Source organism: Enoplosus armatus, chromosome 17, assembly GCF_043641665.1.
Source record: "Enoplosus armatus isolate fEnoArm2 chromosome 17, fEnoArm2.hap1, whole genome shotgun sequence".
NCBI classification, from domain to species: Eukaryota; Metazoa; Chordata; class Actinopteri; order Centrarchiformes; family Enoplosidae; genus Enoplosus; species Enoplosus armatus.
This window is the reverse complement of record NC_092196.1, coordinates 9,058,165-9,071,059: the sequence shown is the minus strand read 5'-3', so window position 1 is coordinate 9,071,059 and position 12,895 is coordinate 9,058,165. Positions and strand designations below refer to the sequence as shown.

General features: G+C 35.5%; 1 protein-coding gene and 1 gene segment (V, D, J or C); both read right to left on the bottom strand.

Moving 5' to 3' along the window:
* Positions 1-12,895, bottom strand: part of LOC139300097 (uncharacterized) — a 48,827-nt gene that overhangs the window by 22,577 nt on the left and 13,355 nt on the right. The window lies entirely within an intron of this gene.
* On the bottom strand, positions 7,878-11,442 carry LOC139299848 (Ig gamma-2A chain C region, A allele-like). The segment is given in 3 exon segments: positions 7,878-8,227; positions 8,366-8,665; positions 11,382-11,442. Coding segments are annotated over 3 exon segments (711 nt in total).

Genomic DNA, 12,895 nt, shown 5'->3' with positions numbered 1-12,895 from the left:
ATACATATCGGATCCTTAATTTGTGACCAATAACTCACATTTAAAACTTAGTTTAATTAACCTGACTTCAAATTAAGTGGACAAAAATGATTTTATGTTGTTTTTTCAGTATGTGATATATATATAATCTGTGTTGATACAAAACATGAAAAAAAGGAGCATTTCTGAGGGTTTTCTTCAGGGTAAAACAAATAAAAATAATAGTAAAATAATAAAAAAATACAATTCCACATAAATTCCATATACCCTCCATTATCCCACTGAATATCACTTTCCTTAAATATTCTAACAATTTTGGGAAATGGCCTGGTTTTGTGAATATCTTGGATTTTTATTTAGGCACAGTGAGCTTGTGCTTTAGTTCAGGACAGGTTTTTGTATTACCATATATCACTGTGGCCACCCCACCCACCCCCCAGGTACACAGTGTCAAATACTCATACAAAAACCTTTGCCTGATATGATGCATGGTCTATATTTTGTACTGTTTATACTCAGCAGGAGTATTTACTATATTTTAGTACTTTTTTAGAACATTCCACCTTTTTTCCATTTAATTTTTAATTTTCCCCATATGAATCTAATTATTGCTGTTTTAACTTTGTGAATATTTACGTGTGCTAAAGAAACTATCACTTTTAAGCCCATGATGTCGTAACACAACCCACATTATGCTTTTCCTAAGAAGAGTTTTATTGGACACAAACCAGGCAGCAGAAAGCACTTACTAACTTGTTTCTATATCAGCACCATATACAGCATTTCCTTGTCAGTGGAAGGAGGTTTTTGTCACGGGATGTATCACTGTGGCCGCTGCTATATACAGCACTGTGGTATAACTCCATACAAAAACTCCACCCTGCACACTGGCTATCACGACACACAAATGCTGTTACTTTAACTGTAGTGTTTTTCATATTAGTTTAACAAGTTAATGTTAAGATCCAATCATGTGAAAGGAATCAGCAGTGCAAAAGTTCCCAGGTGATTGTTTTGTTTTATATAATTATTAATAATTATTATGTTTTTCAATTTGGTCATGTTATACACTCTCTTCACAGCTATGATAATGATAGAGCAAACACATAAACATTGTTAGTGACATACATTGTGCAGTAAAAACATGAACAAATGATATCCACCTAATCTGAATGAGAAACAAAACTACTGTACTATAAAACAAGATCAATAGTCTCTAACAAGAAGATACTAATTTCTAGTATATTCTAAACAAAGGTGTTGTCATATTTAGTTTAACACTCTTATATGTCTCAATATATAAATACTTTTAAAATTATAGGTTAAAGAATATATATTTTAACACATAACTTTAAGTACTTTAACTGGACATCAATTAACTGGTATTAGTCACAAATCTGTCTCTTTTATGTTTGTTTTTCAGTTTGTCAAATATCTTTCAAGTGAAAAAATAAAGCTTTTCTGAGGTGTATGATTTTCCAGTTTTTAAATCCATTAAATATGACCTTTCTTCAGAGGGATTTGAGTTACATGATCTTCTTTTGCTTGAGGCACAGTGACTTTGTGCTTCAGTTCAGTTCAGGACAGGTTTTTGTATTACCATATATCACTGTGGCTCCCACCCCATACACAGTGTCAAATACTCATACAAAAACATCTGCCTGATATGGTGCATTGATTTTTTTGTACCGTTTTTACTCAGCAGTAGTCAGCAGAAACAATCATGAAACTGTGTTCTACTTTTCCTTCATTTTATTTTAAATTTTACCCTTTGAACCATAATTATTCTGTGTTTTGTAAAATCCCATTTTTCACACATTTGGTGATTTTTAGCCACGCTAACTGCATGGCTCTACGGCAAAGTTGGTCTGTCGGTTGATCTGTCCACTACTTTGGTCCAGGCTGAAATATCTCAACAACTATTAGACAGATTGCCATAAAATTTGGTACAGATGAACCCAAACAAACTAGTGACATTCCTGTCAGCTGCAGCTGGACTTTGTGTTTAGTGTAAATTAATAAATGTTTGCATGCTAACTTGCTAAACTAAGATGGTGAATGCATTATACATGCTTAACATCAGGATGTTAGCATTGTCATTGTCAGCATTTTAGCATGCTGACCTTAGCATTTCACCCAAAGCGCAATTAAGTACAGCCTCACAGAGCCGCTAGCTTGCCTGTAGACTTATAGTCTTGTTACTTTGAGAACATTTACATGATCCTCTGTGTGTTACTGAAACTGTATCGCATGTTGCGTGACACAACCCTTTGTGTAAGAACACATTATTGTCAATCTTTAAACATGTTTGCTTTTCATTAGAAAGTTTTGATGGATAAGCATCTCACCGACTTGTTTTCTATATCATCATTTCCTTCTCAGTAGCAGGAGGTTTTTGTCACAGGATGTGCCCTGTGAGATAACTCTATACAAAAACTCCACCCTGTACACTGGCTATCATGGCACACAAATGCTTTTACCTTACACTAGAGAGTTTTTAAGTTTTTATTTTAGTAATGTTAATATGAAATCATGTGAAAGGAATCGGCAGAGCAAAATATTGACTTTTTGTGTTATTTACACACACACATAAATACAATTATTCGCATACATTGTGTTGTAAAACAAATGACATCCTAATTTGAATGAGAAAGAAAGCTATAGTAGCATTAAAAAGGTTGGGGGACCACAGTAATAGTACTACAAGTGGTCGTACTGTGTCAGTGATATAAAAACGCTACCCAGTCATTTATTAAGTCTTTAAAGTACTACATATCAAGAATTTTGTGTTAACCTAGGCTGACTGTATTTTAATGATGCCACAGCCTCCTAGGGTTGTACTGAGTGTTCATATAAACTTTTAATTTACAGTATAAAGATTTGTGACTCTCTTGAGAGGTTTTTGTAACTGCGTGAATCACTGTGGCCACCCCAGTACACAGTGATAAACCACAATGCAAAAACCTTTGCCAGAGTGTAGCTGTCATACCCTTCTCTGCAATACGCTATACAACAGCACTATTTTTTTCATTTTAAATAATTCTAAATCAAAATTATTGTGGGACTGTAATGACCATTGTAAGTACATGTTTTCTGTTTTTATGAATTCTCATTGTTCAGTGGCAGAAATGATAATTATGATAATTGGATTTTGAATACTCACCATGTACCATTGATTAAAGTCTTTATAATAAAACTTTATTATCATAGTGAATATTTGTGTGTTTCAGTGTCAGCAAAGACTTGATATTGTATTTATGAGGTTTTGTTATGTGCTATAGTGTACAATCATATACTATATTGTATGGCAGCCCACTATTTACTGTATAATAACATTAACTAGATTTTCACAAATACAAATTGTATAATTTAACATTTACAATATATCCTTTGACAGAAATCTGATATTCTCATTGGTCATTCGTCTGGAGCTTTACTTACTTTACGATTAACAGGAGAGATACAGATGAGTCTCACAACATGGTTTTTGTTATGGTGTGTAACACTGTGTCGTAACTCCAGCTACCACTATAGTAACCACAGTGACACAAGTGCTTACAAAAACCATACCTGCAAGAGACCGCATGGTTTCTGATATTTGAGGTTTATATTGAATAGGTTTAGAGAAAGGAGAGAGATTGTTTGCAAATCTCTATGTATTTTTTTTGGGGGGGGGGGGGGGGGGGTTCAGCATGATACATGCTTTAAATGTGATCTTATTAAAGCTTCTACATCAAGGAGCAAACAGAGAAGGTGGCTGTGTGGTCAAAATTGAACTTGACATTCACTTAACTAGTACTGCATAATGGCAAGTGGACTCTTTTGAATATAGATCTACAAGGATACCTTTGGCTGCAGCTGACCTGGGAATAGAGACATCAGTGCCGTCTTCCTCCACGTCTTCTGGTGTTAGTGTTGAGTGTGTGCTTTTTAATGTCGTCATTAGTATTATTTAATGAGAAGGCAAATACATGTTTTTCTCAGTGGTAGATGAATCACAGCCTTAATACTGTTTTGAATTTATTAGTGTATTTATTTCAGCAACAGCTTCATTTTGATTTTTCTTTTTTGACTGGTGACTCCATTCAAACTCCACAACTGAAATTTTGCTTTTTGAAGATCAACTTAACTGTGATGTAGCGTCAGACAATAATGTGTTGTGCAGTGCTGTAATTTACAGAGTGGGGGCCACTTCTTGTTTCTCCACATTTCTGAAAATGCCGCTGCTCATGGCCACATTTGAATGCACAACCACAGTAGTCATAAGGTCTTGTTGTCATGGGAGAGTGGGATGTCCACACATAAACCGTCCGCCTCAGTTTCACTGGATCTCTAAGATATTGTGGGTTATGGACTTTGGCTGCTACGAGAAAAATGTAAAAAATAATTTAAAAAAAAGACATCCTCTTCAGTATTTGTTAACATAATATAAGTTTAAAACATTACAACTTATTACAGTTCTCTGTCATAGAGAAAGTGACTATGAGAGTTAATTGTTCTGCGTGTATGATGGACTTCAGGGTGTTTTCCTGACCCGAGCATGAATGTTGGGACAGTCCCGTGATGAGTGGGATAATGTGGATGAAGAAAATGACTGAATGAATGAATGAGTGAACAGGTTATTACAGGTTATTATACTATTGCTTTTACTAGCAAGTGACATAAATCTGTCTGAAAAATAAAACAATATGTTGTAATCTTCTGAAATAGAATAGTGTTTTGTGTTTCTAGTCACGTCCTTTCCATTTACTGCATTAAGACCAAGTGATCACTTAATCCTCGCAAAGGCTTTGCCACTAGATGGTAGTCTTCACTCATTTTTCTCACTGCTATTCTCCAGCTGGCACATATACCAAAATGTCCAACCAGTCAACAACCTGACATTATTAAACATTTTATGACAGTGAAATTGGTCATCTGGTACCTTGATATTATTCTCAAGAAGGACATATTTTTTGTAGTGAGTTTGAAGGACATTAAGTAATTAATTTGATAAACAACTGACAAATAACTATAAAGAATGAATAAAGCAATACATTTGTTGAATTAGTTTAGAAGAAGTAGGTCATCTATCAGCTCCTAGTAGTTCAAACTGTGCAAAACTCATTTCTCATGTATATTAAATGTAACCTTGCATATATTGGTTTGTTATGTATGAATTTGTACTCAGGCACAAAACATTATATATCAGATGAACCTTTCAAAATTTCTGTGGTTAAAATCATTAATTTGAGCAGCAAAAAATTGTAAAATATGTAATAATGGAATATGTTTAGGATGCTATAAATGCACCTGGTGAGGATGTTGAGGAGTTTTAACATTCTAACTGCCATGTACAAGTTCTTGGTAGACTCTGCACCCTCTTATAATATCCCAGTCAGTCAAACAGTGGCAATGAGTGACACTCCCTGGATATAACTAAAAGGGACTAGTTACAAGGCCAAGCTCATCACACAAGATCTCAAAGGCTTCCAGCTCGTCTGCTGCCATGATGTTCTAGATGAAGAACACTAACATGAAACTATCCATATCAACTTCAACTCTGCACCGTACAGCAAAACATTACATAACACACACATATCTACCCTGTATGTCCTGCATTTACTGTTATATTGTTTGATGAGCTTATACAATTTGGTGTATTTGATTTCTCTGTTAATTTATCCTCCTTCATCACAGTACTTCACATTTGTGAAAGATGCTTACGATGAGACTTTTTGTGCTGCCTTTGTCTGTGAAGATGTGTGTCTGTTGTATGCATGTTAGCCTCTTCGCGCCTGGATACATAATGATATGCAAATAAACACAGTGAAAGATGAGTCTCTTGCTTCGAGGAAGTTTATTCGTAGCTCTGACGGTTTCTACTGCTAAGTTTCACTGCCACAGGTGTGGTCCCAGAGGTGCAGATAGAGGGAGGAAATGAATCTCTAAAGATGATATGTTTAGAAATGCCAGGAAATTGAAAAACCTTCAGAGCTTAACTGATAACAGAAGTTTATGGTATGTTGACTTGATATGGTGTTATTTTAGATGTTCTGAACAAAATTCTCATAAGCTTTTTATATTTATCACAAGCACACTATCATTCACATCCATGGTTTTACTAATCTTATCTATTGTATTATATCTAATTAATGATGAAAGCAAATATGATCAACCTAATGAACAAACATGAATAGCAAAGATTTATAGTCAAATTACAAAATGCAAAACCACATTCAGAATATCAATTTCTACTACAGTGCAATATATTTACTTATTATCAATGAAAGATAATACTACACTCCACAACACATTTTGATGACACTAAAAGTGATCAAGAACTTCTGGAGTCATAATGTAATGACAGTAGCTAATGTACAAAAATGTATTCATATAAATTATTAAGAATTGCAGTTTTATTTTTCTTCAGGTTACATCAATTTTCGATGACATTATGACCATTTAATTTAGCAGATGTACAGTAGATCATCGATCATGTACATGTTTTTAAAATTTGATAAAAAAGACAAAAAACAATTGAAGACCTGTCGTCGTCTATGTTGTACATCCATCTCATCCTTTATGGTCTCTTCATCTGGAAAAAAAAAAAATCAAACAATTGAAAACAATATATCTATATATTCACTTGTCAAATACAGTAAGTTTCACCTAGCTGGAGAATTGACACCCAAATGAGCTCTGTGTCACCAATAGTTGTGATCAACAGATTTGTGCAGTGGCGCATTTACAACCACATTTTGTGTGTTTGGAGACGCTCTTCACTCTGCTGCTGCTAAATGTTGGTCAGTCTCACCTGTGCTGTTTGACTGTGCCGACTGTGCCAATCTGTTCAGAACAGAGCAAGTGAACTGAAAGTGATGCATTTCCTAACCCTTTACTATGTAATTGTGTCCATCAAAATCAACACAATAAACCTGTAACATCACATTTGTTTTACTTTAACATGAGGTTTGTTATAGCCAGACTGTTATCACCAGTCAGAAAGAATGATTCGTGCCAGTTAACTTTTCAGATACTGCTGACAATCAATTACATGTTTGATTTATCTCATATTAAGCTAAATGGATGCATTCATTTGCATTACAATGGTCTCCCTTGTCAGGATCATGCACTGCACAAACTGGACAAACCTGGAAAAGTTGGTAGTCCATCACAAGCGCAAATCACTAACTTTCACATTAATATCTATGGTCTTTTCTTCTCCTGCACATTCTTATCTGTTGGTTAATAAAATTGTCTCTCCTTTATGTGTGGCATTTTTATTGCTTACATGACTGGGCTTTATTTTATAACTTGTACTTGAACTTGGCAGAAAAAGCCTGCATGTTTACCTTGACCAGGCAGAATATCATGCTATAGAAGAGAGACGATATGAAGAGGAATATGAAGGAGGAGGTTGTGGACCACAGACTGCTTAACTCATCCTCTTCAATGGCATCCACTGTGCAGCTCAGAGCAAAACTCAGCTTTGAATCTAGAGGATCTAAGAAGAGGAAGGTATAGGTGGTTAGATGCCTTTGTCTTTCTTGAATAGTGCTCATGAAGTGGTATTGAGCATTATTCACTCTTTGATCACACATCATGCTTGGACGTTTCTCCAGTACAGAGTACTACTGTGACTTTGTGCTTGCTTTTCAGTTTGTTTTAAAATATTAAAGTCATTCATGAACGTGTACAAAAGTGTCTCCATGCAACATTTATTTGAAACGATCAACACACAGCTCAAGCTGTTTGACAATGTGACAAAGACAGATTTAAACACAATATCATGACAAACAAAACTAAATTGACATGTTGTTATTTTTACAATCACAGAGACTGATGAGACCACAGAGTAAACACACAGAGGCAGAGCAACACTGTAGCACAAAACACCACATTTAAAGCTGAATCTGCTATTGGCCACATTCAAGTGCGTTACCCTGGGCCTCAGACACTCCTTTTATTTTCCCGGGATTATTGCCGTGAGAAGACAAGACGTTGCAGAAGAACACGTAGTGCTTGTTCCACTTTTCCTCGGTGGTGGTGTAAATACTTGTTACTAAGTAACCATGTTTGGTCTTCTGTGGCAGGAAGTTAATACCATCAGCATAGATGTTGGTCTCTTTTTCAATTTGTTCTGACCAGGCAATGTAGTAATTCTGCAGCACAGGACTGGAGACAAGACACACCAGGGTGACCTCAGGTCCTTTGCCGATGTCTCCCTTTGGGAGGACGTAGACCGTCACTTTTGGCTTCCTTCCATCTGAAAGAGACACTTGGTTTACTAAGCTTTATGTTTGCTGTACATAGATTATGACATGTTTGTGTGTGTAAAGGGGCTGTCTCCATAGATTTACAGATTACTGTTGTACCAATCAGTCTCCATTACTCGGTAACATACCTCCGTTGTGGACAGTCAGATCTTGAATAACTGGAGTCATATCGTCTTTACTGGCAGAACAACACACTTTCTTGACACTCTGCCACTCAGTGCGACTACGTGTCATCGTGCTGATTTTGTTGCTGGAATTTGTAGTTTCAGTAATATTGTCGGTCACATCACGTCCATCAATTTGCCAAGTGATTTGAATTTCATTTACAATGGTCTCGCTCTGTCCAGTAATGATACACTCAAACTCTGCCTGGTTGTTGCTGAAAATGTCTTTGGGACTTGACTGTTTCAGTGTCACTGTGATTGGAGCTAGAGAGCAACAGAGAAAAGGGGTCAGAACCATTTTCTAACATCTGGATGATTAGAAAAACTGTAGACTTCACATTTATGTCAAGGTCCAGCATAAACTACTTTATGTCACTATTTAGAGATAACTGCGATAGCACTGCACCTTTTGAGGTCTTCTTTTGACATGGCTCTGGCTCTGAACAGGTGGAGGAAACAGCGTTAAACAGAGTGATATTATTCTGTATTATTCACCTGAAAGTGACAGGATTATTGTCTCAAAGGAAAAATGTATGTTTCAAACAGACAAAGGGAAATATGAGGGAATAAATGTTGCTGAACATTCATAGATGAAAGCAAGATGAATAGGGAGGACATTTTGACCCATTATATGCTAAATAAATCAGAGGGACATGTTATCAAATTGAAAAATCACATACTGTGTACTTCCAGATTTTTGGGAGCTCCGTCATGAGTTACTGAACATTTAAAAGACTTCCTTGAATCCCAGTCCCATTTTGACACGTGGAGCAAACTGACTCCTGTATATTTGTTGTTTTTCATCACTGGAGGATAATTTGCAGAAGTCAGGGTGGCCCCACTGGCATTGGTCCACTGGAAAGTGAGACTTTTTGGGTAGAAGTCATGTGCAAGACAACCGACAATGATATTATCTTTGCACCCGGGATTGCACTGAACCAAAGGGAACAGAGATGGTGATGCAGTTGTTCCTGTGAATAACATGAAGAATCAGAATCAGAATCAGAAATACTTTATTGATCCCCGGGGGGAAATTGTACAGTACCTGTAATAACAGTAATAACACGCTTATTTGTTATCTTTATAACCATGTAATCACTATAACAATAATATTAACAGTACCAGTATCATTGATTATGTTAAAACTATGTTAAAGCAAGTTTATCTAAATCCTTTTAGGAATAAATACTTTATCGATTACTTAATACTTAGTAAGTTAATAGTAATTTAATGGCTAATAGACAATCATCTGCAGGATAGCACCACACCAACTGTGACTGTTGCCAGTTTACATGATGAAACTGAAGAGAGAGAAATAATGCCCAGAAATCATTTTAATGAATAATACATTTTAATAAATAATGTCCTATTGATCATTTTGGTTAATCTGTTCAGCACATAGATAAACAGATTGGATCTGAGTTTATACAATATTTAATACTACACTCTTTTGTGAAATAAAATTAATTTAGAAAATGTTTGCCATGTCTGGCATCGTGTGGAAGTCGTGTGCAAGACAAACAACAGAGATTTTATCTTCAGTCCCAGAGTTGCATTGAACCAAAGGGAACAGAGTCGGTGCAGTTCCTTTCAAAGAGGAGATTTTTTAAGTTTGAAATCATATAACTACAAATTCACATCAATTATCACAGATTACACTGGGTTAGGTCTGACAGCTGTTTTTAACAAATTTTTGGGTGCGGAATCCAAAACTGATCTCAGTTTTTCTCTATCACGTCAAGTTTTTGAACTATAGGATCCCCGTTTTCTTAAACAATATGAAAAATACTGTACTTAACAGATATGTGTGTGATAGTACTGACCTATTGGGAGCTGCACACACCTCTCACCACACTGTCTCAATTGTGACTGCACAAACAAGTTGCCACGTAGCTGTAGATGAGTCCAATCGTAATCAGCTGGCAAGTCTTACAACAGCTAATCAGTGGAATTTTGCTTATCTGGAGGGTAAGCTGTGGAGAAAAAACTTGACGTGCTAGGAAAAAACTGACTGCAATTTTGGAATCAGCATGCCAATTTTAGTTTTAATCAGCATAAAAATCTAACTCAACAGAAATTTTTTTTCAAATTGTTCCCCAGTGTTATCAATTGCTCATCTAAAAGCTAATGATTGGTTGAATCTTTCAACCTCAGAATTAGAATATGGAGACTCAAAGTGTTCAGTGTTAAATGAATAATACATGACATGCATACATGAAACTAATTCAATAAATGTTTAAACCTCAGCTCATTAATAGCTCTTTTTATGATGTCTTATTCATTTATTTAAAACTGAACACTTCTGGTCTAATAAACATATAAACATCAACATATTTTTGTTGTCTTTATAACCGTGTAACCTAAAAGGGTTGTTGGGAAGAATTACAGATCACTTGATGTGAAATAATTCCTCTAAAACTTCAATAGATGATTAGCAATTGAACCTACGGTGCAAACGCATACGGCTTCCCTGTTGTATTTCAAAATAAACTATATACTATACATACTACATGCTCTATAAAAGTATGTACTTCATTATGTCTTTAAGTGTTCAGTTTAATTGAAACATATACTAACCCTATATTTAAACACAAATAAAATATATATTCCTATGTTCAGATTTACGGTAACTTTTTATAAAATAAAATGCAGGTGAGGTGCTGTATGATGTATAATTAATATCCACAGTAATAAAAAATGTATTGAACAATAATGTGTATTAAAATGCAGACATTGAATAGCAGCAATTACAATGTAGCTGAATGCATTTTAAAATAAACTCACAGATGCCGAAGAAGAACCTTTTCTTATGCTTTCTAAGAAACAGCTGCGTTAAACACATCTGTCTGCTTTGTTTTCTAGTTTGTCCAACATTAATAAACCTAAATAAGACCATGAGTTCAACTTCTCTACCTCCAACAATCACATTTTAAAAAAGATAAACTACTCAGTAAAAATATTATGTGTAAATGTGTCTTACCTGAAGATACTGTGACTTCAGTCCCACGACCCCAGTAGTCAAAAGCAACACAGTGCTGCATCTCCACTTACTACTTGTGCAAAAACCTCATGTTCTTTAAAAAGAATAAGTGTATGAAATGCACAGAAATCCTGGCCAGTATTATATCCTGGTGTTGTCCTGCGAGCACATGTTTTGTGTTGATTCTTCATCAGTTCTATAGGTTAAGATTTACTGGAAGATAACATTTACATCTGTGCATTAACTGTGACTTTAAACTACTAAGTAACTGACTTTTACCTTCAAATCTGCTTATTAAAAACTATTAACACAGTAGTTACCTCATATTTCAATGAGGAGTATTTTGTCTTATCCTTTTTTCTACCACAAGAATGGTAGAGTGTAAGATTGTTGCTCTTAGGTTTTTGTATGGATCTGTATCACAGTGCCACCAGCCAATCACTGTGATAAACTCTAATACAAAAACCAACACTGTTTGCTGCACTGGAGAGTCAGGGGACCTATGTTGTCGGCAGTAGATAAGCATAACATAATATGTATCAAAGTTTCATTGTTTTTTTTATTCATAATCTATCTATCTGTCATTAACATACCATGACATGGTTTATGTACATATTTTTATCTGAAAAACTGAAATCAGAAATAACCCAATGGTCATTTTTTTTAACGTTTAATATACTGATACAACACCAACCCACTAAATGGTGGTTACCATCCTTTATTCAGATCATAATGTCAGATATATTACTTTAAAAAATATATATTGGTTAAAAAAAACAACAAGAGTATTTTCTATTTAAGATATATTTTGAAAGTTTTTTTTAAGATATTTGAGAAGAAGTTTTAAAGCCTCATAAGAAGAGATGATCAGACTAATAGTGTGTAAACTCCACTCTTTGTTTCAGTTCAGGACAAGTTGTGAAAGAAGCATGGTGTGGGGAATTAGGGGGTATTTTAAAAACGGCTTGTCTGAAGTGGTTTTGCAGTGTTTTCTCTTCTATCAGTGACAGGTTTGTGTACAGCTCTGTGGCTTCCTGTATCACTGTGGCTTTCGAGCACAATAATAAACAGCAGAGTCTTCAGTCGTCAGGCTGTTCATCTGCAGATACACCTGGTCCACATTGTTGTCTCTGGAAATGGTGAAGCGATTCTGGACTGACGTGGAATAAGCTTTAGTGCTTCCACTCGGAGCAGAAATGTGGGCAACCCACTCCAGTCCTTTTCCTTCAGCTTGTCTGATCCAGCTGATATCAGCATTGTCATCTGATATTCCTGCATAAGTACAAGTCAGTTTGTGAGATTCTCCATGCCGCTTCACCACTGGTTCAGACTCAGTCAGAGTCTGACTGCAAACACCTGGGGAGAAAAGCAGTCTGATCAGAACAGAGTCAAACACAAACCTTGACATAGGAAAAGAAGAGTGCAGAAGTGTGTATTCACCAGAAATCAATGATAGCATCAGAAACATTATACATGTAGCTAAAGTCATCATGAAAATGTGTTGTATGTCTGGT